The sequence below is a fragment of the Pagrus major genome, chromosome 18 (assembly GCF_040436345.1).
Source record: "Pagrus major chromosome 18, Pma_NU_1.0".
Lineage (NCBI taxonomy): Eukaryota > Metazoa > Chordata > Actinopteri > Spariformes > Sparidae > Pagrus > Pagrus major.
Genome location: NC_133232.1, coordinates 23,767,899 through 23,793,065, shown reverse-complemented (window position 1 = coordinate 23,793,065; position 25,167 = coordinate 23,767,899). Strand labels below are relative to the sequence as shown.

The 25,167-nt window shown below is 41.2% G+C and overlaps 1 protein-coding gene across 2 annotated transcripts; it reads left to right on the top strand.

The window, feature by feature from the left end:
- The first annotated feature begins 775 nt into the window (after positions 1 to 775).
- Positions 776 to 24,232, top strand: kdm3b (lysine (K)-specific demethylase 3B). 2 transcript variants are annotated; one of them, XM_073486609.1, is made up of 25 exons: positions 776 to 1,393; positions 7,613 to 7,777; positions 9,112 to 9,225; positions 9,567 to 9,672; positions 11,021 to 11,145; positions 11,688 to 11,747; positions 11,900 to 12,601; positions 12,699 to 13,887; positions 13,974 to 14,190; positions 14,323 to 14,537; positions 14,704 to 14,856; positions 15,019 to 15,120; positions 15,242 to 15,369; positions 15,471 to 15,768; positions 15,879 to 16,132; positions 16,802 to 17,074; positions 17,167 to 17,338; positions 17,483 to 17,573; positions 18,028 to 18,158; positions 18,267 to 18,386; positions 18,803 to 18,826; positions 21,411 to 21,550; positions 21,883 to 22,059; positions 22,181 to 22,315; positions 23,234 to 24,232. In XM_073486609.1, exons 1-25 carry the CDS (start codon positions 1,187 to 1,189, stop codon positions 23,312 to 23,314), a joined length of 5,379 nt encoding a protein of 1,792 aa, XP_073342710.1. In that variant the 5' UTR covers positions 776 to 1,186; the 3' UTR covers positions 23,315 to 24,232. The 2 variants fall into 2 exon arrangements, with proteins under 2 accessions (XP_073342710.1, XP_073342708.1); XM_073486607.1 differs by having other exon boundaries at positions 15,013 to 15,120.
- The last annotated feature ends 935 nt before the right edge of the window (positions 24,233 to 25,167 follow it).

The window sequence follows — 25,167 nt, the reverse complement described above, 5'->3', positions numbered from 1 at the left end:
TACCAGATATTTGTACCTCAAAACCTGGTGGACAGAATTTCATCTACTATTCAAAAACCTGCCCATTGAGCTTCTTGAGTGAAAAAAGCTTGAACCTGCCTAATAAGCACATGTGGCAATATTTATTAGAATTATTATTGTAAATTATTTTTACCACAGGGTGACATGTATTTGTTCCAAAAGTAAAATGAATTAAAATCATATAGATAAGGGATTTTCTGCAGGTTGTGTGACAATATATGTGTGTTTGTAAGCAAAAGTATTGCTTTTAACATGGTAATGTTTTTTTTTGTACATTTTTAAAGATCATAAGAAATTTCTCCAGGAGGTGAGCCAGCCATACTGTGGGGCATCTCATCTCATGATCTATTTATCTGGTGGATGACAATAACTTTACAAATTAAATATATGACATTTGAAAAATATTAGCTTACTTCAGACACAACAGTATCCTATACTGTTGTGTCTGAAGTAAGCTAATATTTTTCAAATGTCATATGAGATATTGCAGTACGGAAATGAAACATTTATATTTCAAAATTGTAACATCCAATTTTGGGAATAATAATTAAAATGTTTGGGTATGTTATCTAAAAAATAAATTACTATTGTGATTTTTTCTTTGAACCACTAAACACCAGTGTTGGTATTGCTTTCAAAACCATTAACCTACTAGTTCCTATTTAATAGAAATAATGTATTATTTAATAGATTATACTTTTTTTTACGTCTTTATTTTAGGGCGAGGTTGTCCAGCTCTGCCTCAACACTGCGGAAACCCTGAAAACTACAGCGCACACAGCAGTCACTAACCCGACTCCCGGGCGCGCCGCTGGAGGCCGCTGTTTCCGCACCCTCGCCTGGTGTCTCCGCAGTGCTGCCCGTCTACGAGGAGTGCGTTTGATTGTTGCAGGACTCAATGGCGGACAGAGCAGGATAGTCGCGTTAGCATCGAGGACAATAACATCTCGACTGTGTGAATTCCTGGCGTGACTCGGTCCGCTGCTGCGTGCCCCCGGGTGCATCGGCTGAAGCGGGCTCTCTTGTGCACCGACATTCAACACGAAGTCGCTTCCAGCTTTCCTCCGCTTGTTGTCTCCGTTCTTGAGTTGCCATCCCAAGCGGAGAAGTTACCGTACACTGTTCATGGTGGCTCACTGAAAGGCAGCTAGCTTGCGAGCAAACCATGGGGGACTCTCTCGAATTGATAGGGAAGCGGCTGCTTTTGCTCCTCGACGACGGCAGGTCCGCGAATGGATCCGAGCCGGAGAAGGCTGCCTGGGCCCGGGACTGGCTCCGGGGGACGGTGCAGGCGGTGAGCGTCATCGGCCTGGCCGCTCCGGAGGTTAGCGGTGGAGAGGCGACAACAACATCCACCGCTGCAGGGCTGACGGTCAGTGTTTACATACAAGACCTACTGCGCAGCTTAGCACACACCAATTGATCCATAAAACACATGCCGGCCACAATATCTGCTGTTTCAGCGCACTGAGCTCGTTTCTGACCGTCAACAACGCTGCATTTGTTGGCAGTTCACGGTTAGCCCATTTACCTACATATTAGCAAGCTAACGTAACAAGTCGCAGGCAGCGGGGCGAAGCTAAACTCGAGGCCGGGGATTTTCTGGCCTTTGCTTTGTTCGTTTTTTTTTTTTTAAAAGCTTTTGAACGAGTGACATTCAGATCCGCCGATGTTTATCGTAAGCACGCAGCAATCAGCCGCAAAGTACAGGTGCGTCAAAGCTTGTTAAACGATCACGGTACCGTCGCTGAAACAAATCGCTGACAGTGGCAGTGGACGCACAGCGTTAGCTCGTCAGCTGCCATCGTTAGCTCGCGTCAGTCCAGTTAAAGGCCTCACAAGTTCATATGAGGGTGAACCAGGAATTCCTTCGACTTCACTGTGGGGTTCAAACTAAAATGTTCAGACCAACACTCAAGTTTGTAAATGTAATAAAGTGTTGAGTGCGGGACGTCAGTCTCGAGAGCCACGTTTAGTCTGATCTGTGCAGGGCTGCTAAAACGCAGGGACCCCTTTAAGTGAGATTTGTAAAGAATTTGGGGTGGTGGTGGGTGACCTACATAATGGCAAACGCTTCGTAGCCAAAATCCAGTTTTTAGGAACAGTAAGCAGGTGTCAAGTTTAAAACATATTTATTGAGATAAACAAAGTACTTTAAAAAAATGTTAGGTATGCAAATGTGCAAGTTATAAAACAGTGATTTCCTTGATTGAACTAGTTGAAAACTATGTGGAAGGAGGATTAATGACATTTGTACACTTTGGCTATAATATGAGTATGAAACCAAGATAATTTAGTATTTTTCAGTGATGTAGTCAAGGCTACCTTAACTGAGACCAAGTCATGATCAAGACCAGAGAGTGTTTAGACCGAGACTTGGAGGGGGTGAGACCAAGTCAAGGCAGGACAAGACCAGTGTCCCACACTGCATGACACACTTGGAGTTAATGTGTAACATGCAAACCATAGGCACTCATAAAGGCGGTCCACATTTGCCTAAAAACGCCCACAGAAGACAAATTAAAATTCCTTTCATTCACCTCTTTTATTGCCGTGTGTGTGTATAAGTGTACCATGAGAAATGTCTTGATAAAATAATCAAAATCACTGCAGAGGGGAATTTTATGTGTGGGAATTTCTTTTCTATGAGCAAACAAATACAAAGACAAAGAAGCTGAAGGCACCATTTTATTCAACCCCCCTTTTTCTATGTTTTACCATCAATCTAACACAGTACTAAATTTTGGTTTGGCATCAGGTTTTCTGGGTGAGTCTTTCCTTCCTACAGAAACCATCATTAAGTACAGTACGTAGCAAACTATTTGACTACTCATACCACTTACTATACTATTAGAAGAACCAAACAAAACGATAACAGTTTCTTTTTCTATATAATTAGAAGGTGCACTGAAATCTTTTGGAGAACAGGTCTGGGTCTCTCTTCTGAGGTGTGCATTTACCTATAGGGATATTTACTGGCAGATGAGACCCATCAATGATAAAAACATTAATGGGGCTGTGGCTTCAATGTCTTTATTAGTTTTTGGGATATGGCTAATTCCGGGAAAAAAAGTGTTAATTCCCAAAGTTACATCCTTGATACTTGAAATGTTTCAGTTTCATGAATAAAAATTGTAAACCCTGCAAGATTTTGCGACAGCATGACATCTGTGGGCACTCAGGTCACTCTTTTTTTTTTTTAAAAGTCATCTTGACTGCTGGAGCGAGCCGCACCCGGTTGCTCTTTACAGTATTTCATGGTCACGCTGGGTGTTTCAGTTGTGTGCTAAGAAAACAAAAGGAATGGTTGTAAGATTAAGTTTACATCCGCCATTCCCACCATTATAGTGACATGTCACGTATGGTGGAGACATGGGTAGCCAGCATGACAGCTGGGATCTGTAGAAAAACATAACAAATGTGCTAAAGTTTTTACAGATGTTTAGTTGGGAGTCTAGATTCAGTGGCCTGTGAAGAAAATGGCAGTGCAGATTGTTGGAGGAAGGTTTTACATAACTTTTTTAAAGAGCTTGGTGACAATATATATATATGATACAGTATTGTGACTTAAGGTGTCATCTGGACTTTTAATAGTAAGTATCACCACAAGTACTTTCTGATAGTGGCCTTCTGACACATGTAGTATCGGTGCAAAACATGAAAACCAGGATTTATATCTGACCAAATTAAAGAATAATTAAGCCTGCATGACATGAAATAAAATAAACAACTGTGCATATTTAGTCAGACTAGTGACAAAACTGAAAATATTTCTGCTTAAAGACAAACCCCTTTTTTAAAGCAACATTATGCAACTATCAGAATCCTTTTGATGGTACACTGACTTGTACCATCAAAACGGAGGCTCTGTCATTCCACCCTGCACACTGAATGCCTCTTCTTGTACTATAACTTAAGTTGAGTAGGTGCAATCTCCTGTGAGAAGTACATAAAACTCTGCTGCACAACTTCACACTCCACTTAACTTTGGGTCTTCAGCTAGCTATAAGAAGAAGCTAGCTAGCAGAATTCTCAGGATGTTGACGGAGGAAACTAAGAAGAGAAAAATAAATTAACTGAGCAAGAGCCTGAACAAGAGTAAATCTTGGACTGACTTTAACATTTTCTGCAGTTTAGACCTTTGACAGCTTGTCTGGCTTTTATTGGAGGTGAACAAAAAGAAGTCCTGCTCCAGGCGGGAACTGAGGTGAACAGATGCCGATTTGCACAAGGTGGCATAAATTGAGGCCAAATGTCCACTGTGTAGACAATCTTTGGTAAAAAGAAAGTTTATTATTGCTTTTCATGTACAGAAATGTGGGCAGAAATGAGAAGCTACTGAAGGCCATAAGTGAAGCTTAAGCTCATCTTCAGTCCTTCCTAAACTGGTATCACTATGGGTGATATCACACCTTGGTAATGGGATGAAGCATCACCTCAGTTAAAAAGAGCACAGATGCTCCGACCCTCCAAAAAATCCATTCATTCTCCAGGTAAAATAACACTGCTTTGTTCCATCTCTGCACCACCCACGTAACATTTATGAGAGCAGATTGATAACATTTACTTGTACAGTTTGCACAGTAGAAAACTAGAATTGCTACACCCTTAATATGGAAGTATGGTGTAGGAATACTGGCATACTTGGGATACATTACCCAACCCTAGCTTGAAGGCTGTGTAACCGCTTTATGAAGTCCTTCAAGTGTCATCTCAGTTATTTCTGTACTGATCTTACAATTGTACCAGCCAGACACCAGTCACAAATGACTTTATAAACATAACAGTTTACTGTTGTATGACGGTCACACTTTACAACACCTGTTTGGTGTATTGTGCAGTGACATTGAATTGAGTTCAGAGGGATTTGCTTTTATTCCTTCATGTTTCGTGGTGAAATGTAAATGGAGTGTGAATTGAAAATCTCATATGACTCGCTCTTTACCAACTATTTCCATTTTTCTATGGAAGTCTCTGCTGCCCTAGAGATAGCAATGATTGGCTGCGTTAGTTGTTTTGACCAGAGATAGGATTTCTGAAACTCACCAGTCATTTAAACTGACATCAGAAACACTGGCCGCTAAGACTGGTGCCTTGAGTAGTAGCTGCTTGGACACCGATGATGTTGTCTAGCCAGGTTTTGAGATAACCATTTCTGAGATTTGTTCTGCCAGCCCAATACAAAGAATAGTGGTGGCCAGAGCTTTAAAAAGAGGCATAAAAATCAACAGCAAAGTGTCTTAATACGAACAATGGCCCTCTTACTTTTCATAAACCCCAGACCTTGTTGTGAACAGTTTTCATTGTATTCTACTCAAGAAATTGTCTCTATGAAAACTATTCACTCGGAGGTCTGTGGCTTATACAGAATAGGCACCCTGTTTGTGGAAACTGTGTAATGTTGTTGTTTAATATTTGAAATGTAAATTGTCAGTGCTGTGAGCACTACACACTTTTCAGCACACTTGCATTGTGGAGAAGACAGAAAACTCAGATTGATATCTGAAAACCTCACCAGATAAAATCTGAACTATCTGCAGGGCTGCAGATAAGTTTGATAATATGGTGTTTTGAAATTTTAAAGTGTAGACTCCAGAGCTGATAGAATCCTCTTGTACAGTGGAAGGGATTATCTCACTTGGCTTTACATCCTCTGTGCAAATATGCCACCTCAATGCCTGCAGAGCTTTTTTTTTCTTTTATTCATGGCACTTTCTTGCTTTCAACCTTCAGTTACTGATATTAAACTACTACCAAAGTTTCAGCATCAGGTTAATTTTTCTCCCTCACTCACTTATTATTTTCCTCTCCTTTTCTTGGCTAATTAGTTCCATAAATGGTGTTAATGACACTCCATGAAAGTCCCACCCTGAGTTTAACAAGTCTGATTTGACTAGAAGGGGCGAATGGGGGAGTCAGGCTGATAACAGTACGGTCGGGTTCTCACAGCTTGCTCTGTTAAATTCAACAGCTTATGTGAAATGCTTAGCTGTGTCTGAATGGTTTTACTTCTCAAAATTCAACAAAATAATAAACCTTCACTATCGACTTTACGACTGTGTCATGTTGTCTTCAGCCGGCGTGATACAAGTCTAGGTACTAATCTCATAGAATAGAGGGAGCCCAGCTGTTGTCAAAGTTACTTAAAGCCATTTTTCTATTGGATCATCCATTGTGAATCAGTGCATACCAGTTTTACTCTGTTATTTTGACACAGAGGAGATGATGCAGAACTTACATACCATTGAACAAAACACTTAAAGGGGAACTTTGCTGATTTTCAACCAGCGTGACTAGCGTCACTACAGTGCTGCTAGTTCATGCAAATGAACACTGGTAAACTTCTCTCCACTTAGCACCCAGAGCCCCCCACTCTCTGCTGGCAAAAATCTGCCAAATGTCATCTGGCAACTTTAAAGACTGCCATCCACAGGTCATTCAGCACCAATTTCTAAAATATTTGTGTCATTTTACTGCTTAGACAGCCCTTTATGCAAGGGCCACCTTTCCAGTGGTCCCTTATTTAAAGGAGCACTATGTAGTTTTGGAGAAGAAATTCAAACTCAGAATTTTTATACTTAAGATATTAATGAGGTAATAATACAATACAATGTTAAAGGTACTGTGAGACACTGCAATATGATCCAGGAAGTCCAGTTTTTAGTTACCAATTAATGGGTTTAAAGACTTACTGGGCACCAAAACACTGCATCACGGTTGGCAATACTAGACAGGATTTCACAACTATGCAGACTTACCATGGCGACAACTATTTGATCTCTTATTGCGACAGTTGTGAGGTAAACAGTAGAACGGTGCTCACGTTACAAAGTATGTTTCATACCAACATCCAAATGCCTATTTTTTTTTAAGGCTTTTTCTTTCATTTTAAGCAAATGAATCATTACTTTTTTTTTCTTTAAGCCAAGGCAGCTGGATAACTAATGATTGGCAGGCAGACCTCGTGTGTTTAGACAGATTTCCACACTAGTTCCACATAAAATGAAGTGTGTTGTCCAGCTCTTACTCTTAACAGAACCGGGCCACTGTGTAGTGCTTAAATGTGCACAAGACAAAGTTGTGTATGATCATGTTATACCAGCAACACATGCAAACTTGCTGTAAATGTGGACAGATCATTTCATACTTTTATTAATGATAAAAAGTTTACAAACAAAGTGATGACATAAACGACACAGACTGGAAATGTTCCTTTTCGAGTATTCTCATTTTAATCAGGATTGAATCACAGTAATTTAACTGATTGAGTGTATAATGAGCTCTTGTTCACTGAAGAGGCTCTGTGTTGCTGTACGCACTGGCAGATGGTATCCTGCCAGTCCAGTTGCAACAGTCTTTTAGTCTTGTTTTTTTGTTGTTGAATGTGTTAGGTTACCCAGAAAATCTCAAATTTTGCACATATTTCTATCTCGAACTGAATTTTTAATTAATCAACCTGTTGTAGCACAAACCTCAGGGCTGATGAATGTTGGTCAGCTCCTGAGGTAGCACTCTAGTGCAGATAGCGTAGCCGTCTTATATTAACAGTCTGATGTTTATGCTCTGGTTCTCTCTCTTTTTCCAACTGCAGGTATTTGTGGAGTTTGAGAATGCTTCGCAGCGGTGTTCTTGGGTGCAGGTGTATGACGAGGGGGTGAAAGCCGTGTTGGTGGAAGACTCCATTGTTTGGGCCAATCGGAGCGATGGTACTGGGCCTACTGGAGCCCCAGCATCAGCCACAGCCTGGCCTGCTCTGGTAAGTGCCCAGTTACACAGTGGGAAGCACAGTAGTCCACATCATGCCTAAATGTCAAGCCTTGAAATCATCTAATGTACCCGTTGAAGTGGGGAATAGGCATCAGTACAAGGCCAACCACTGCTGCCAAACAGGCTTAAACCTTTGGCAGCTATGGTTGTTTTCAATGACTTTAGCTTTTAGATCGATTATTATTTTCAGGTTTAGACACTGAACATTGCTAAGTAATTTTAAGTAACAAGCCCGTTTTAAACATTTCTTTACACTGTTTATATTTATTATTTTTATACTCTGTTCACGTAGTGTTTTTGGATTTCTTTTCTTTCCTTTTTGTCACTGTTTGGGTAGGTTTAGGCAACAAGAATACTTGGTTTGGTTAAAATTCACCCTTGCACACCATTTAACATATTTTTGAAAAGATAGCTTCTCCCATGTGTGTATTTTTCCGTTTTCCGTAGTTCTCTTAGAGTCATCTGAAAATAAAATTTGCACTTTTCCCACATAGTAGTGTCAAACCCTGATATGGGCTACAGATACCTTTCACTGCTCAGGCCCACCCTCCACACCCAGACACTGGGCTCATACCACCTGTTATTCCAGTTGAACTCCAGTTAAGCTTCCAGCTCAAACATTTGTTTCTGTCTTGTTTGTGCTCAATGCCGATGGCCATTGTACATGTGTTCATTTGGTTATTATGAGCAGAAACAAGAGAATCCAATATGACTCACTTTATAATGACTAAAAAGTTTAAGGCACCAAGACCTGCGGTGTGTAACCATGAATGTATTATTTAGACCTGGATACAATTGTGCTGCTCAATCTTGCTTCCAGTTTTGCCCAGTGTCCACTCGAGGTATTGCAGCAATAAATTCACCTGCAGCCCAAAAAGCATTTTCCCCATACATTGCCATTATAAAGGAGATGCCTGTCAAAGGACACCTCAAACTGCAAACAAGGTCAATTACGACTTTGATATTATGAATTTTTCATCCACAAAGGTATTATATGTATAAAACTTTACGTGATTGGAGGAAAGCGATTCAATAACCTATGTTGTCATCACAATGTAAAGTCCATGGGCAGAGCGGGAATTGCATACGAAGCAAGCATGAAAAACACTCCTGAAGCCCGAAACTATTTTTGCGTATGTGCCAGGAGAGCAATTCTTATTCGACTAAATAGGTGCTATGTTTGGGTCTGGCATCCTGTTTTAAACATTGATTGTGTAAACATAGCCCAGATGGCTTAAATAACATTTAGAAAATTCAGTTCTTACGGTTTTCCTGTTGCCTCTCTGCAGTAAAATTTAAACGCAGTGTTCTCCTTTTCCTCAGGTCTTCCGCTCCCTGGTAGACAGAGTGGGATTAGGATCGTTGGTTCCTGTGGAGTATTTTGCAAGCAAGAATTTTGAATTCCTGGCTGATAACAAAACTGTCCAGAGGTTTGAGGTGTGTACAATTGTTTTACAGTGTTTGTTAATCATTTAGAAGTGATGAGTGCAAAAATGATGAGTTTTTAAACCAGTTAGTTCGTAATAAACTATTTATGGCATTCATCAGAAATGACCAAAACATTTTATGGTTCTCGGATTTGATTAATTGTAAATTGAATACCACTGTGCTTTTGGTATTTCTTCTATCATTTTAAAACAAAAAAATAAACCAATGAAATAATAACAGCAACAGTTCCTGTAATATTCTAGTGTGCAGTTTCACACATGTTTCTATTTCACATCCCTGCTGCACTAGTATCACAATTTAAGGACAGGGTGGGTTGTGTCCTTGTGCAGGTTGATAAAGACTTAAGACACCCTCTGCTGTTGGAGCAGCCCTCCCTGCAGGCTGCCATCACCAGCTGGCACACTGACTTTGAACTGCAGGAGATCTTCAGGAAGGGTAGGACTCAACCTTCACCAGGTTTTATGTTGTTTTTACTACCCCTCTGTGTTTCCCGTATGATGTTTTTATTTAGGGCACCTGCTCAAATTAGCAACCTTGAAGTTAATGTCCATTTTAAATTCAAAATGTAGATAAAATACAATGTTAAAGCAGTAAAGGTATGATACAGATGCACTAAAACAGTCACTGTAAATTATTACTGGTTGAGAAAATGTTGATGAGACATAGCGAAGACGCAATATGCAATGGAGGGAACACGTTTTTTCCGTACTGATACTTGGCTTGGAGTTTCATGGTCAAATAGTGCTGCAGCACCAACTTAATACAAACACACAGTCATAATGCACTATATCATTTGCTAGCCTGGTTCTTGTTGAGTTGTTGATGTGCATGAGATGAAATGAAGAGAGTGATTTTATTCAGTGCTTTTATGTGTACAAGCTGTTTGAGCTACACATCTCCTACAGCATTATTTACATTTGGTCTATTTTTGGAATAATTTAACAGCATCTGAATAATATATTCTATAAACGCAATATCTAACCAGACTAAAAACAGATACATGTGTATATAAGGGTTGTAGATCCAATGATCTCATGCTTAAGATTGGAAAACAATGGAGACAGAATGTTAAAGGAGACCTATCATGCCTTTTTATTTTTCTCTTTTCCTTCAGTGTTTTATGTGTTTGTACATGAAAAAGATCTTGAAAGTTACAGACAGACAGAGGGGCAATATAGAACTGCAGCACTGGAAAGTATGAGAAAACTGTTTTTTGAGCATTAAAGCATGTAAACCTATTGTAGTAGTAACCTAAAATAAAAATGAGCCAGAAAGCCAGTCTCCTTTTAATATAAAGATAATCTTTGGTAATCCTTTTGAAACCAGAAAAAATAAGTCCGAAAAATTACCAAAATATCCACAGCCAGTTGTTGTTCCTTGTTATGATAACGACTATGTTTGTAAATTCAATATTTAAGCAAATTTAACAATCTAAACAACATAGAATATAATTTTTTAAATAAACATACATTTCAGTTAACATTGCTCACTTGCCAACTGAAACCTGGACTGGGACACATTGCCACAAACTGAGCAGGCTGATGCAGAAGGTATCACTGTGAAAATGTGGACTGTGGCTATTTGTAGCCCTGTGTTGCCACGATGCTGCTTATGTTTGCTGTGATTCTTCTTAGGTATTTGTGGTGATGCTTTCACTCTTCAAACAAAACCAATATGCCATTATTTAAATAAGATGTAGTGCACCATCCATTCAGCATCTCTGTTTCATTTAAATCTGCCAGAATGTAACTCTAACAACTTTTCTTCCTGTCCCTGCCCACAGGTTCATACACTATTCAAGGACGCAGGGTTCGCGTGTACCAGCCAGAGTTTGAGGAGTGCTGGGCGTCAGGACTGGTCTCACAGCACGATCCTATCTCGCACATTATGGAGATTACCTTAGATAAGGTAAATAACACTCGCTTTAGAATGGGAGTTGGGATGCATATTTCATTAGATATTGTGTGATAAAAATAACAAAAACACTAGAAAGTCTTAATGACAAATTATAAAAAAATTGGGGAAACAAAGAATGAAGTCGGAATCCTTTTTTTCCTGTTTAGAGGCAGAGTGGCAAGAGGTGTGTCAGGAGAAGTGTTTAGCGTATTCCTCTGGAGTGGGCAAAGGTCAAGACTAAATGAAAGTTGTAAAATTAAGTAAATTTAGAGGTGGATTAAAGCTACCAAATGTTCTAAATATTACATGGTGGCACGGATATGTGTTATCGTGACCAAAAACAGAAAAAATAATTAGATACTGTGGTTGACTCAGAGCAATGGGTTATGTTGTGAAAAAGGAAATTAAATGTATTGTGAAAATTTCATTGGTTCCAGATGTTCTTACATTTGCCTGATTAGTAACATTGCACTGTTAAGATAATGCTCTTGTTTTGCCAATATTTATCCTGGTCATTTTGTCAAAGTCACTTAAAAGCCCTGTTTTTGCTGCAGGGAAAAGAAAATCAGATGGTTGATCCTCGTGTGATACATGTCATGCTGGCTGAGGAGGAGGTAAGTTTGTCATATTATAAATCTAACTATACTCTGTAATTGGTTGCACTGTTCTGTATGTTTTGTTAAAGTGAAGTATTTTCAGCTCTAAAGTGGCATTTTATTTATAATGTATTAATAGAATTACCTCCTCACATATTCCCTTGTTTTAGCTTGGTAAGAATGGGCGTCGTAGGAAGGACAGTGAAACAATGAAGGGTGACAGTGGACGCAGACGCAGGACTGCCTCCGAAGGTGAGGATGACTTGAACTTGAAACGTTTTAAAGGAGCAGGAGATGCAGGAGCTGACAGCCAAAACTGTGGCGATTCCAACAAAACTCCAGTGGAAGGGATGGGGATCTGGGCTGGAGACTCGGCCGAAAGGGTCAGCAGCACAACCAAAAACGGAAGCTCTTCAGAAGGAGCCTTTCCTCAGGGCAGAGTGTCGTCCCCCAACACCAATTCCTCACTCCAGATGGACCAATCAAATGCTACTCCTCCTCGTTATCCTGCCCACGTCAAAGAAAATGGTCGCTCAATCTCCACACAAGGGGCAGCAGACTCCACCACTGCTGTAACTCACACCCCCACCCCTCCTCCCCTCAAACCAGCCCCCTCTCCCTTCTCCACCACATCTTTCCCTTCACTAGGCCAGATGCCAAGCCTGGTCCCTGGAGCTCCAGCCCCTAAGGCTTCCCCATCCCCCCAACCAGACCGAGAGGAGGCCTCCCAGTCAGCTTATTCCAAAACAGCTGCTCTTGTTTCCCCGGGGCCTGTCACCATTTCTTGGTCACATGACAGCGGCCCGAGCGTGGCACTTTCTGCTTCTGTGGGTTTTAGTCCTAAAGCCCCCACCTGGGGAAGCCAGACTGAGGTAAGTCAGTCAATATGATGCGTAACATCAATACCATTATATGATCCCTTTGTAAGTGATCACAGATCACACTTTATCAAATCGTTTTGTTTTTCAGGGATCTAAAACTGCATCAGGCTTTCGTCTGCCCCAGGCTGCGCCCACTGCCTCTGTATTTGGAGAAGTTACCTCTCAGACCAACGGATCTCCTACCACTACCACAACCTCCCAGGACACTCCGAGGCCCTTTGGCTTCGGCTTTGGTGGAGCAAAGACTGAGTCTCAATCCCAGCAAGACCAAAACTTGTTTTTCCAGTGCATGACCCAAAATTCTGGCTCCAGCCCGAGCCTAGCTGCTGGTCAGACCCAGTCCAAGGACACAAATTACTTCACTGCCGTGTCAGAGAGCCTGAGTAAAGAACCCCCAAGCCTTTTCAAGTCCGCAGCCTCCACTGAAGGGCTGAAAAAGCCCGAGCAGCCCAAAGTGCCTGACACCCATCCGACTGGAAATGGTGTGCTCAACAAATCATCGTCGGTCTTCCAGGGCATGGGTAGCTCTGTAGGAGGAAGAGGCTCTGGTCTAAATATTGGTGCTGCCTCTGGGGCTCAAAGTACTTCTAAGAAGAGCAGTAATAATGGGACTTCTGTCGGGGGCTCAGGGCTACAATCTGGTTTTAATACTTCAGATAGCCACCAGAACCTTTTTCTGCAGGGCTCCAAAGAGCCTGCTAATCCATTTCTGGCATATGGGGACAAAACCTCCCACACCTCCTTTGCTGGCCTCACTGGGGCTGAGCCACAGACCCTTGGTCCTGCCTCGGAGAGCAAGCCAAACCTGTTCACCATGGCAGAGCCACCTAAAGGGATCCTGTCTTCCCCTTTCCCAGCACTCTCAGCAGCTGCATCACCCAGCTCTTCCTCTTCTCCAACAACAGCCTCATCACAGAGGTTACAGAGTGAAGGGACTGTGACAAAGGGGGAGCAAGAAGTTGCTGAGATGCCTTCATCCACCTCAGGCTGCCCCATGTTTGGAAGCACTGGCCCCGCTGGAATGGAGGAGGCCCCTGTGTCCTTTGAGCAAAACCAGTCCCAGAAGTTTACCCTGGAGGAAAGGGGCCAATCTTCCAAACGTGACTCTGACTCCAGCAGCAACAGCGACCTATCAGACCTGAGTGACAATGAGGAGGGCCCAGACAAAGGCCAAGTACCAGGAGGACCACCACAGCCTCCCAAGGATGGGGCCATGTTGCAGAAATCTAAAGTCCAAGGGGCTGCTAAGAGCCGTCCACGTAACAAGCCTTTCAAAGGTTGGTATTGTCCTCTCTTTAAAACCCCAGAAGCATTTTTGATAGCAAACTAAGTAATGAAATTAACCCTAAGTTGTCTCCTTCAGTGGGCCAGTCTGTACTAAAAGACCAGAGCAAGGTGCGTCGTCTAAAGCAGTCTGGTGAGTCCTTTCTTCAGGATGGCTCCTGCATAAATGTGGCCCCTCACTTGCACAAGTGCCGCGAGTGCCGTCTGGAGCGTTACCGTAAATATCGAACTGCAGATGAAGACAGTGATGATGATGATGACCCAAACGTGGCCTGTCGTTTCTTCCACTTCAGAAGGTAAACGTTTATATGCTTGTGCCGCTTAGTGTATTGCATTGCATCTAAAAGGAAAGTTGTCAGAATAGAAGAAGCAATCATTGCCAACAATGATTTGTTACTGAATTTGTCTTTTTTTTTGGCCATTACCAGGTTGGCTTTCACTCGTAAAGGTGTACTGCGTGTGGAAGGCTTCCTCAGTCCTCAACAGAGCGATTCCATGGCCATGGGTCTGTGGTTACCTGCACCAGCTGTCCAAGAAGGCCTTGACCTCGATACATCCAAGTACATCCTGGCCAATGTGGGAGACCAGTTCTGTCAGTTGGTCATGTCTGAGAAGGAGGCCATGATGATGGTGGAGCCTCACCGTGAGTACAGAAACATCTCACTGATCTCACCTGAGCCAATGTTTTCTCCACAGTTTGTGTTTTACCTTGTCTTTTGAATTTGTGCTACATATTTTCTCATCTCTTAACCTGTCAGTTGTGTTTCTTCTATGTATATAATCCTGTGTTTTTTTGACTGGTCCTTCAGAGAAAGTGGCGTGGAAGCGTGCAGTACGAGGTGTTAGAGAAATGTGTGACGTGTGTGAGACCACCTTGTTCAACATCCACTGGGTGTGCCGCAAGTGTGGCTTTGGAGTGTGTCTGGACTGCTATCGGCTCCGCAGGAACAGGCCAAGGGAGGGTGAGTCTTTGCGGTGATAGAAATCTTTAAAGCGAAGTTAACTGTATCGCTACAGGGTTACTATTCCAATAATATTATTCCAATTATAGAAACATGTTAATGTGTAGTGAGATCTTTTAATGTTGAGTGCATTGATCAATATGTCCTTTCCGTCAGATGTAGATGAAGGTCCAGAGGATGAGGTTTTCGCATGGTTGAAGTGTGCCAAAGGCCAACCTCATGAGCCCCAGAACCTCATGCCTACGCAGATTATACCTGGGACAGGTAACGTACATTATAATGCAATCATAAATCTGTCAACCCCTTCCTCACGAGTATCGAGTATTAAATATGATAATTTATTGATACAGTAAGAGCTTTAATGATTGATTTTTATCTCTTTTAGCTCTTTACAACATAGGGGACATGGTGCACTCAGCCAGAGGAAAGTGGGGTATTAAGGCCAATTGCCCTTGTGCCAGTCGACACACCAAGCCTCTAGTGCGCCCTGGTGCCCCCAATGGGATTTCACAGGTACTATTGTGCAGCATTATTTTTTCCTTATTTCTGAATTTCAGTATGTTGGGAAGTGCTAAACCCGAAGGCTCTAATTTCTGGTTATGTTTTCTTGGCAGTCTTCATCAAGCAGTGGTGGTGTCCTCGCAGCTGCAGCGTCTGGTATTGGCACCACTCCAAAATTAGAGGGAGAAACATCAGCGATCAAAACAGAACCTACGCAAACAACAGCACCATCAGACAGTGGGGGAGGAGAAACTGTGGGCAGTACCAGTAACTCCACCAGTGGTACATCCTCCCCCTGTAACATCAGCCAGTCCTCTTCCAAGGAGCCGCGCTCTTCAGGAGAGGGCAACAGCTCTGCTTTGCATTGGCTGGCAGACTTGGCCACACAGAAAGCCAAGGATGACACCAAGGGTAAGAGGGAAAGAGCAATTGCTGAGTCACTGTAATGTCAGTGCATGAAAAAGTCTAAATCAATATTAAAGTTGAAGTTGCATTACTGCCTTCTTGTCATCTTCTCACAGAATCCGGTTCACTTCGCTCCATGATGAGTCGAGACAGCCGGCCTCCCTTTGGCCTGGACTCACTCAGTGCCCTGTCAAAGCCTTCTGCTTCCAGCCCTAAGCTATTTAACAGTCTGTTACTGGGCTCCAGCATGACCCAGTCCAAACCTGAGGGGTCCAGTCTCCGGGATCTACTCAACTCCGGACCGGGCAAACTCCCCCAGGGCCCTGGAGAGAGTGGGGTACCATTCCCCTCCGTCTTTACCTCAGCAGGCGTACGTATAAAACTGTTATTATTCTTTTATGTTCTATGAAGTGTTCCAAGTCGACACATCTAGACTAACAAGGCGGTGGAAGTCTGTGTGCCCAAAAAACGCTGTACATAGAACAGTTGGAGAAAATAAAAAAACAAACGAAAAAGAAAAACAGGAAAACTCAGAGTGAGTTCAAACCACACTTCACGACTTTAGCTATTTAAATGAAATACTAGCATAATGCCGAACACCTGATTTTGTTTTGGTGTTTTTTCTGCAAAAAGAGAAATATGAATCTCTTCTAAAACAGGAAAAAAATCATAAGGAAACTGTGGTTTTTCACTATTTAAGACTCATAGGTGTCTCAGGTTTTCCATTTTCAAACGATGCATGAAATAATGCATGTCAGTCAGTCAGCGTATCCCAAGCTCAAAATACAGTGAGTCAGCTAAAACAGTTTCAACAAGAATAATTGAAATGGTAAAAATACAAGGATTAGATTTAACTTAATTGTTCACAAACTGTCTTACCGTTTACTGTGGAAGTACTGAACCAGATCTTTTAATTGTGAAATTCGCAAGGCCGAAAAAATATTGCTTTCTAAACGAATAAAAGATTAGGCTTTTACTTAAAATTATATGAGTGGAAGTACAAGCGCTGGCTAATTAAAATGTGTCTTTTGTCTGTCAGAGTGACAAGCTGAAGAGCAGCCTCCCAAACTTCCTCGATCACATCATTGCCTCAGTTGTGGAGACCAAGAAGGCAGAAGGCCGTCGGACCGGGAACTCTGAGGGCGGCGAGCTCGGCGTCTTGGGGGGGCGCAAGGACGGCGTAATGGGCCTTAGTGTCTTGGAGCCACATACCTCACACTCCTGGCTCTGTGACGGACGGCTCCTCTGCCTACAGGATCCCAGCAACAGCAACAACTGGAAGATCTTCAGAGAGTGCTGGAAGCAGGGACAAGTAAGAATCATGATTTGTATTATAAAGATTGCTTCTCATGGGAAACTTTAAGGCACTGACTTCTTTTTGATTTTCTTCTGCACTGTGTCCAGCCTGTGTTGGTGTCAGGAATAGAGAAACGCCTGAAAGGTCATTTGTGGCAGCCTGATGCCTTCAGTAAGGAGTTTGGAGACCAGGATGTAGACCTGGTCAACTGTAGAAACTGTGCTATCATCTCTGATGTGAAGGTGCGAGACTTCTGGGACGGCTTCCAGGTCATCTCCAGTGAGTTCCCAAACTATATTTGCTATATATATATACATACTATACTACTTATTTGTAGTTTGGATTACCACTGTGTCATTTTAGTAACCGTTTCTCTGTGATGGAAGACATGGCAGCTAATACTTTTTTTTTCTTTGAATGCAGAGCGACTGCAAGATGCTGAGGGCAGTCCCATGGTGTTGAAATTGAAGGATTGGCCTCCAGGTGAAGACTTCAGGGACATGATGCCCACACGGTGAGAAACCGAGATATAAGTTCCTTCTTGTGTGTTTAATGCATTTTTGCTCACCAACCAAGCTGCCCACTGCATCCCCAGTGGAGGTCATTTACAAATGTGTATACTACTAATTATATATAAAACAGATTTTTGGAAGTTGTAATACACAAACTAGTTAAATCTGCAATTAAGATTCATGAATATCACATGCAAAAATTTGATTCACATTTTTTTAATCACACCGTTTTCAAGTCACCTGGTACATATGGAATCTGTTGTATTAATATATGGTATCTGACACACAACTCTTGACCTTTTTTTAAATGATTGATGTTAACATGGACTTTTTTTAACCGTGTAACTATGAGAAATTCCACGTCATAAATGCAAAACCATTTTTGTGAACCAGTTATCTCCCGTGTAAGATGAAAAATATATGCATCTGATATTAGCTTTGGGATTTTTTTGTCAGGTTTGATGATCTGATGGATAACCTGCCCTTGCCCGAATACACAAAGAGAGATGGTCGTCTAAACCTTGCTGCCCGTCTGCCCAACTTTTTTGTGCGTCCTGACCTTGGACCTAAAATGTACAACGCCTACGGTGAGAAGGATTGGCAGAGTTTGGCACATCTCTTTCTCCCCCTCCCTCCATTATTCATTTGTCTTCATCAGCTCTGTTTCATTCCCTCAATATAATTCTTTCACTCAGGCTTAACCTCGTCTGAGGACAGGAAGGTGGGAACCACTAACCTTCATCTGGATGTCTCTGATGCCGTCAATGTCATGGTGTATGTTGGCATCCCTCAAGGAGAGGGTGACCAGGAGCAAGGTCAGTTGACTTAAACAAACACTCTCTTTGGTCTCCCTTTTTCTCTCACTCTTGCTCTCACACACATTTGAAAAACATTTCTTACATTACACTTGTCAGGTACACAGTTAATTGAATTATCAAATGTTATCAAAACCACTACTCTTTTCCAAACTGAAAGAATAATTTTACTACATAAAAACCTTGTTATTTACAATATTACATGCACACGGATATTAATCGTTGGTCCTTGATCTAACTGATCCCTCCTGAACAGTCTTTAAGAATATTTTCACAGCTGTTTCCAGAACATCATGCTCTTTAATTTATCGCTTTAGTTAGTAATGTTTTTGCTTTGATTGGCTTAGATGGGACCATGAAAATACCCTTCAGTGGGTCTCACTCATTTACATTGTGACACAATTTCTCATTCACAGAGGGAGATATGTCTGGACGCAAAGGTCTGTAGACTTTCAATTGTATCACTTCAGTAGCATGCCCTTCTTCTTGACTAACTCCCCTTTTTCACTCCCCCATGTCCCACCCTCATCCTCCTGTTCTTATCTGTTAAGTAGGGGCCAGAGCACAGGGACCCAATCTTTTAGTTTCTAATGTGTTATGTTTGTACATTTCTATGTAAACCTTTATTAACACCTTAATTTGATAACAGATGGCATTGAAATTCCTGTTTTTGCCTTTTTGGATATTCTGATTTTCTTCTAAGTAGATTTCAGGGTTGAGTTAAAATGTGTATCTCTAAATGTGTGTCATTCAATGCAAAAACATGTATTCCATGAATTGACATGGAGTTCACAGAAGATTTCAAATAATAACTGCAGTGGGAGTATTTTCTGTTCCTGTTAGCTTTATGCGAGCTGTGCTCTGGTTCTTACACTGTGGGAGAAAAGTTTCCATGAAGGGCATCTAGAATTGGCTTCCCTGTTCCCTTGCTGACACTGACACACACCCAATAGTGTGACCACAGGCATGCTGTCCTCATACACCAGTCCCTTTTCTTCTTATGACCAGGGGATTTTACACTCACATCCCAATGATCGCACATTTACTGATTCATCCTGTCAGCTGAACTTAATGCTGTAAAGGAATCATAGTCATTAGTGACCAGATAATATTAATTGGGTCAGTTTACACCAACATATAAGTCACCTCACTAGGTTATGGTGAAATGCATGCACAGAGGGCTGGCCGATATGGTTTAGAAATAATATGTAGATATTTTTAGACTATGCTGCAATATCTGATACTTATCTCGTTATACAAAGTCTCTTTAAAAGAGCATACTGTAAATTCTCAAATGGTGGCTGAGGCCAGAGGAGGCACCAGTTGCATAAAAATAGGTATGGCCTTTGACTTAGACTTTAACTTTACGTCAGACTGGCTATAGACTTAAATTTACCTATAGCTTAAAAGCTTCACTGAGTGACTAATGTAAGAAATAAATATGAAATAAGACACTTCACAGGAGAGAAAAAGATGGATGCAGCAGCGACATAGCTACACATTTTACACCTGCTGTAATCCTACATCTGCTGGAGGAATACAGTGCTAAAAAAGTGTTATTTAGTATTTGAAATTAACTTAACAAAAATCTGACAAAACCCGAATTATGCCTCAGCCTGTCATGAGCTTTTCAGCCAGATCGAAAGAGACGAGTGACAAGAAGAAGATGGCTCTCTGAGGTAGCGAGAGATGCCAGGGCTGTGTTGTGTGTGTTATCTTGCTGTCAGAGAGAAGAGAGAGAAAGCTGCTGCCACAGACATGAAATAAGTCCTTGTTTATATAATGTTACTACGGCCATCTCCTTGTAGTTTTCACAGCAGAGTTGGTCGAGACTGTGATTAAGCTATTAGGCAGCTACGAGTCAGGCTGATGTCAATTAAAATAGCGATTTGGGACTGTGTGGCTTGAAGCTGACCAGCAACAACAGTAAAAACTCAAATATGATGATATGGTCACCTGCCATATTGAACATTTATTGATATATGAATATATTCGATATATTGCACAGCCCTAAATACACATGGATAGTTAGGTAGCAAAGAGAAACACTGGGAATAAAAAGCTTTTAGCTGGTAAAAGATGAAGGTCCACAGAAGCAAACACATTTGTCAGAGATGTGTTTGTTTCACTTATCTTTCTGATAACTCTGAATAACCAAGTACTAAAATGAGAAGTCATTATATTTCCAGTAGTAGTGTTAGCTGCTCTGTACGATCAACCTCAGGCTGTGGATGTGAACATTGTGTCAGTGAATGTGATTGTGTAGTCTGTAACTCGTCCTTTTCTTTGCCCCAGTGGTTGTCAACTGGTCCATCCCCAGGATCCACATTTGTCTTCAGTCACAACCCAAACATCATTGAAAATTTCAACCATTTTCATTGATTTCTCAATTTTCCAGTAATCTACAATGCATTCATGCACTTTAATAGCACTGTTATGGTGGCATTTTCATGTTTTGCCAAAGGCTGCATCAGTAGCTACTGTTTAAAGAGATTTTCACAGTTCTTGGGGGGGAAAACATGAACAGCCAGGACTCCTGCTTGGGATGTTTGTGTCATGACAGTCATATGATGCCTCAACAAACAGAATTTTAAGAGAAGCTCTGAAAATGTGTGCACTTCAGAATAGAGCTATTATTGCCCACAATCCTGCTGTCCACTTATAAAAGACCTGCGACCAGCTACTGGGTCATGAGGCACCTGTTGAGAACTACAGCTTTGCGCCATTGTTGTCAAACAGTTTGATGGATTTACATTAATTCAGTTATGTAAGGATTATGCCATGTATAATGAGAAATGCAGATGGATCTTGGAACCCTTAGGACTCAGGTATGATAGATTTAGTGAGTCATCAAGGAGGAAGGAAACACTACACTACCGTGTTTGAGTACTGTTGAAACATCAACGATTACAGGTTAAACCCTGACGATGAAACTCTGTAAAATCCGGTCATCTTAGAGGCACTGCTTATGACCCTTTGGTGTCCTGTATGTGTGTGCTTTGTTGCCTATGTTTGGTCGTCCAGAGGTCATGACCACCATTGAGGAGGGCGATGTGGATGAAATGACCAAGAGGAGGGTGTACGATGCAAAAGAGAAACCTGGAGCTCTCTGGCACATCTACGCTGCCAAGGATGCTGAGAAGATCCGCGAACTGCTCCGCAAGGTCAGCAGCCAATAAATGTCTGCCTAAAATAGCTTCTGATCTCTTGAGCTGCATTATCATTGGCTGTAGTTGTAACACAATTTAACCTTGTTTACAGAGACAGGGATAAATCAAAGGAACGGTGCAATACCTTTGGCCTGATAGCAGCAGATAGTCAATGCAGTGCATGAACAAAAATCCGATTTCCCCTTAGAAAACTCTTCTTTTATTTTATTTTTATTTGCATTCTAAGAATTCACATCCATCCGAATCCAGTTTATTTCCTTCAGTCGTGTCCTTGTTTACTATACTTGTTGGTTCAGATCATGCCATAGTTTATACATATGTGTCAGGTGGGAGAGGAGCAGGGTCAAGAGAACCCTCCAGACCACGACCCCATTCATGACCAGAGCTGGTACCTGGACCAGGTGCTCCGCCGCAGGCTCTATGAAGAATATGGCGTCCAGGGTTGGGCCATTGTACAGTTCTTAGGAGATGCCGTATTTATCCCTGCTGGAGCTCCACACCAGGTCAGATGTGTTATTTTTAGAAAACCTTCTATACATATCTATTTATTTGGAAATCATTCATGCATTTGTCTCTTCTTGTTTAATTCACATGCTTATTCATTCTGTGCTCTTTCCCTCTCAGGTGCACAACCTGTACAGCTGTATTAAGGTGGCGGAGGACTTTGTGTCTCCTGAGCACGTGAGGCACTGTTTCAGGCTGACCCAGGAGTTCAGACACCTGTCCACTACTCATACAAACCACGAAGACAAGCTACAGGTTGGTGTGCCTCTCCTGTCATTTAGTTACAGTGCCATATTGAATGGATTCAACTAGAAAATTATCTCAAACAGTATGCCGGGGTTTATGTAACTATATTTACATCTTTATATTGTGCTGGTTTGATGGACAAGAGAAGTGATTAATAACCTCCGCAAAGGATGTTATGTTTTCACCTGTGAACGTGCTTGTTGGTTGGTTTGTCAGCAGAATCACAAAAAAACTGAACAGGGATGGGTCCATACCAAGAACAGACCTATTTTAACTCTTAAATGGATGTGGATAAAGGGACAGATCTAGGAATTTTTTTGTGAGATAGGGCGTTTTTCGACATCTTTGTTAAGCATGAAATGACAATGTACTCAAAACAGCTTATGACTGTGATGTGAATAAACGTTAAATGCATTTCCTTTAAAGAATTGACTTGATGGAAGCGTCTGGAATGTAGTCGTCCTTTTGTCGCATTAAACTCTTTTTGAATTAACATCTTAAAATTATTGAGACCATTCATTCTCTTGTAAATCATGATGGTTGGATATTTCCAAACTCATCATTAAAGGAACGTTAAAATAGCCATAAGGGGAAAAAAGTTACTTCATATTGTAACAGGCAGGCAAACCTGACACTAGTACCAACCAGCATTGAATGCTTGTACTCTGATTAAATTGATAAATTGGCTATTTTTTGTCTCTGTTTTTTAAAACACAACTTTTGCACAGCTGCTACTGTTTAGAAAACATATATAATATTTGAGAGGTTGAAGAATTGAAAAAAAATATTGTTTTGTTATGATACTGAAACTCTGGTATTGTGTTTGTACAAGTACTGACAATGTTCAAACTATACCCAGTCTTAGTGGGTGATTGTTTCCATGTCTGTCCCTTGTTAAACAAACTTTCCCTGTTGTTTTTTTCCCAGGTGAAGAACATCATCTATCACGCAGTGAAGGACGCTGTTGGGACACTGAAGGCGCACGAACCTAAACTAGCACGCCCTTAGTTCCTAATACTTAACGCTGTCTCAAAACAACCAGCCTCTGACGACCACTCCACTACTCACACACAGTATGCATTACATACCTACACACACACGAGTACAAGCTGCAGAGAGCAGAGTACAAAGATAGAGCGTAGGTGTTTTTGGGGCAGTGAAGGTCTGGGTTTTGGGAAAGAGAACATTTGATCTGGGGAGGGATTAGACGGGGAGGGGCTAGTCAGCGATCCGATGAAGGAGGTCGTTTATCGCTGTTACACAGTACGCTCAAACTTGTCTAGTTGTTTTCCAATTTTTTTTGTTTTTGATTAACTCTGTATTTAAGGTCAGTGTGTTTGTTCTGTTGTTTTCATTGTATATGTAAGATGTGAGAGTAAGGGAGGTAACAGCTGACGTGCCTTTTGAGCAGAGGTTCAGCTACCATATAAGTGACTGACAAAATGTGAGCACTGGGCTAACTTTCCTATTTTGACAACTTTGATATTATTTTTCTTCAATAGGAGCGAGGTTAACCTGTTTTTGTAGACTTTTTTGTTGTTGGAGTTTTTAAACAGCTGATTGCTTCTGCCCTCTGTGGCTAAAATGAATTTGCGAAGCAGCCAGTGAGGGGAAGCAGACCAAAGTTTTGTATTTTTTGTTTTCTTATTTCACTTCTAGAGTAAGAAGTCTTTTCTTTTTATACACCACAAGGTAATGATCAGAAGGACTCCAGAGAGGGCAGTGATTTTTTTTTTTGATTTTTTTTTTTTTTCCTTTGGTCACCTATCTTTGTCCCGTGAGCTGAATGAACTGCAGACTTCCAACAACATTGTTCAAGAATCACAATTGCAGCTGAACAGAACTACTGGCCATTAACATTGTATCAATATATATATTGATCTTAGCAGTCTGTTTGATTTTTCACAATAAAGTTTACAAAAACTACTGTTTGTTTAATGGTCATTTTTATCCACAAAACCTGTATGTGGTTACAATGTGTGTGCTGATGTCTGAATAAAGGCTGCAGTGAATTTTTTTTTCATCATCATATAATGTGTTGATTATTTTGTGATTAGGTCCAAAAAAAGATATTCAAAAGCAGCGAATATTAACATTTTAGCACAAATATTTTGAGTTTTGTCCTGAGAAATGTCTTGAACACATACTCAAGTATTAATGTAGTTCACCATATTCTGTTGTCGACCAAGTGATTGAGCAATTGTTTAATCGTTTGGATGAATGTCTTGTGTCTTATCTGTGTAGTGTTGAATATGACAAGTGTGTTTTAGAAATGAAGTTGTAGAAGTACATTTGCCTTAAGGTGAGAAATCCACTCTCGATTTCTGTCAAAAAAGGTTTTTAAAACCATCATAAAGGAGGCACTGGGCAGCTATGTACTGCATGTCTTTCTCTTAGCTGCCTGCTAATGTTAACACCAGGACAGTACTATATATCAGATTGTGTTTTTTACCAATGCTCATATCTGTCCTGTGTGGCCCAGCTTTCACTGCTCATGTCTGAATTAGTAACTAGATCACAGAAATGGGGCAGAGAGGAGTGAATGTACCAAACCAAGGTCTCATTTACATCCTTTTAAGGGGTACAATGGAGTTTTGAAGAAGAAATTCAAACTCTAGAAAGGTGGCAGGGTCCGCCACATATAAACAAAGTAAAACAGTATGAAGTTGTGTTGTCCTTTAGGGTCAGTTTGTTTATTCAGTCATGAAAACAGTTTGTTCAGGCATAAAAAAAACTGTCAGTGAAGATCTCTCTCTCATAAAAATGTACACAAAACACCTTTAATACTAGTCACTGTCGCTTCACCATGGGCTCTCTGGCTGCTTTCTCATTATTCCTACTTAATAACCGAGCTCATTGGA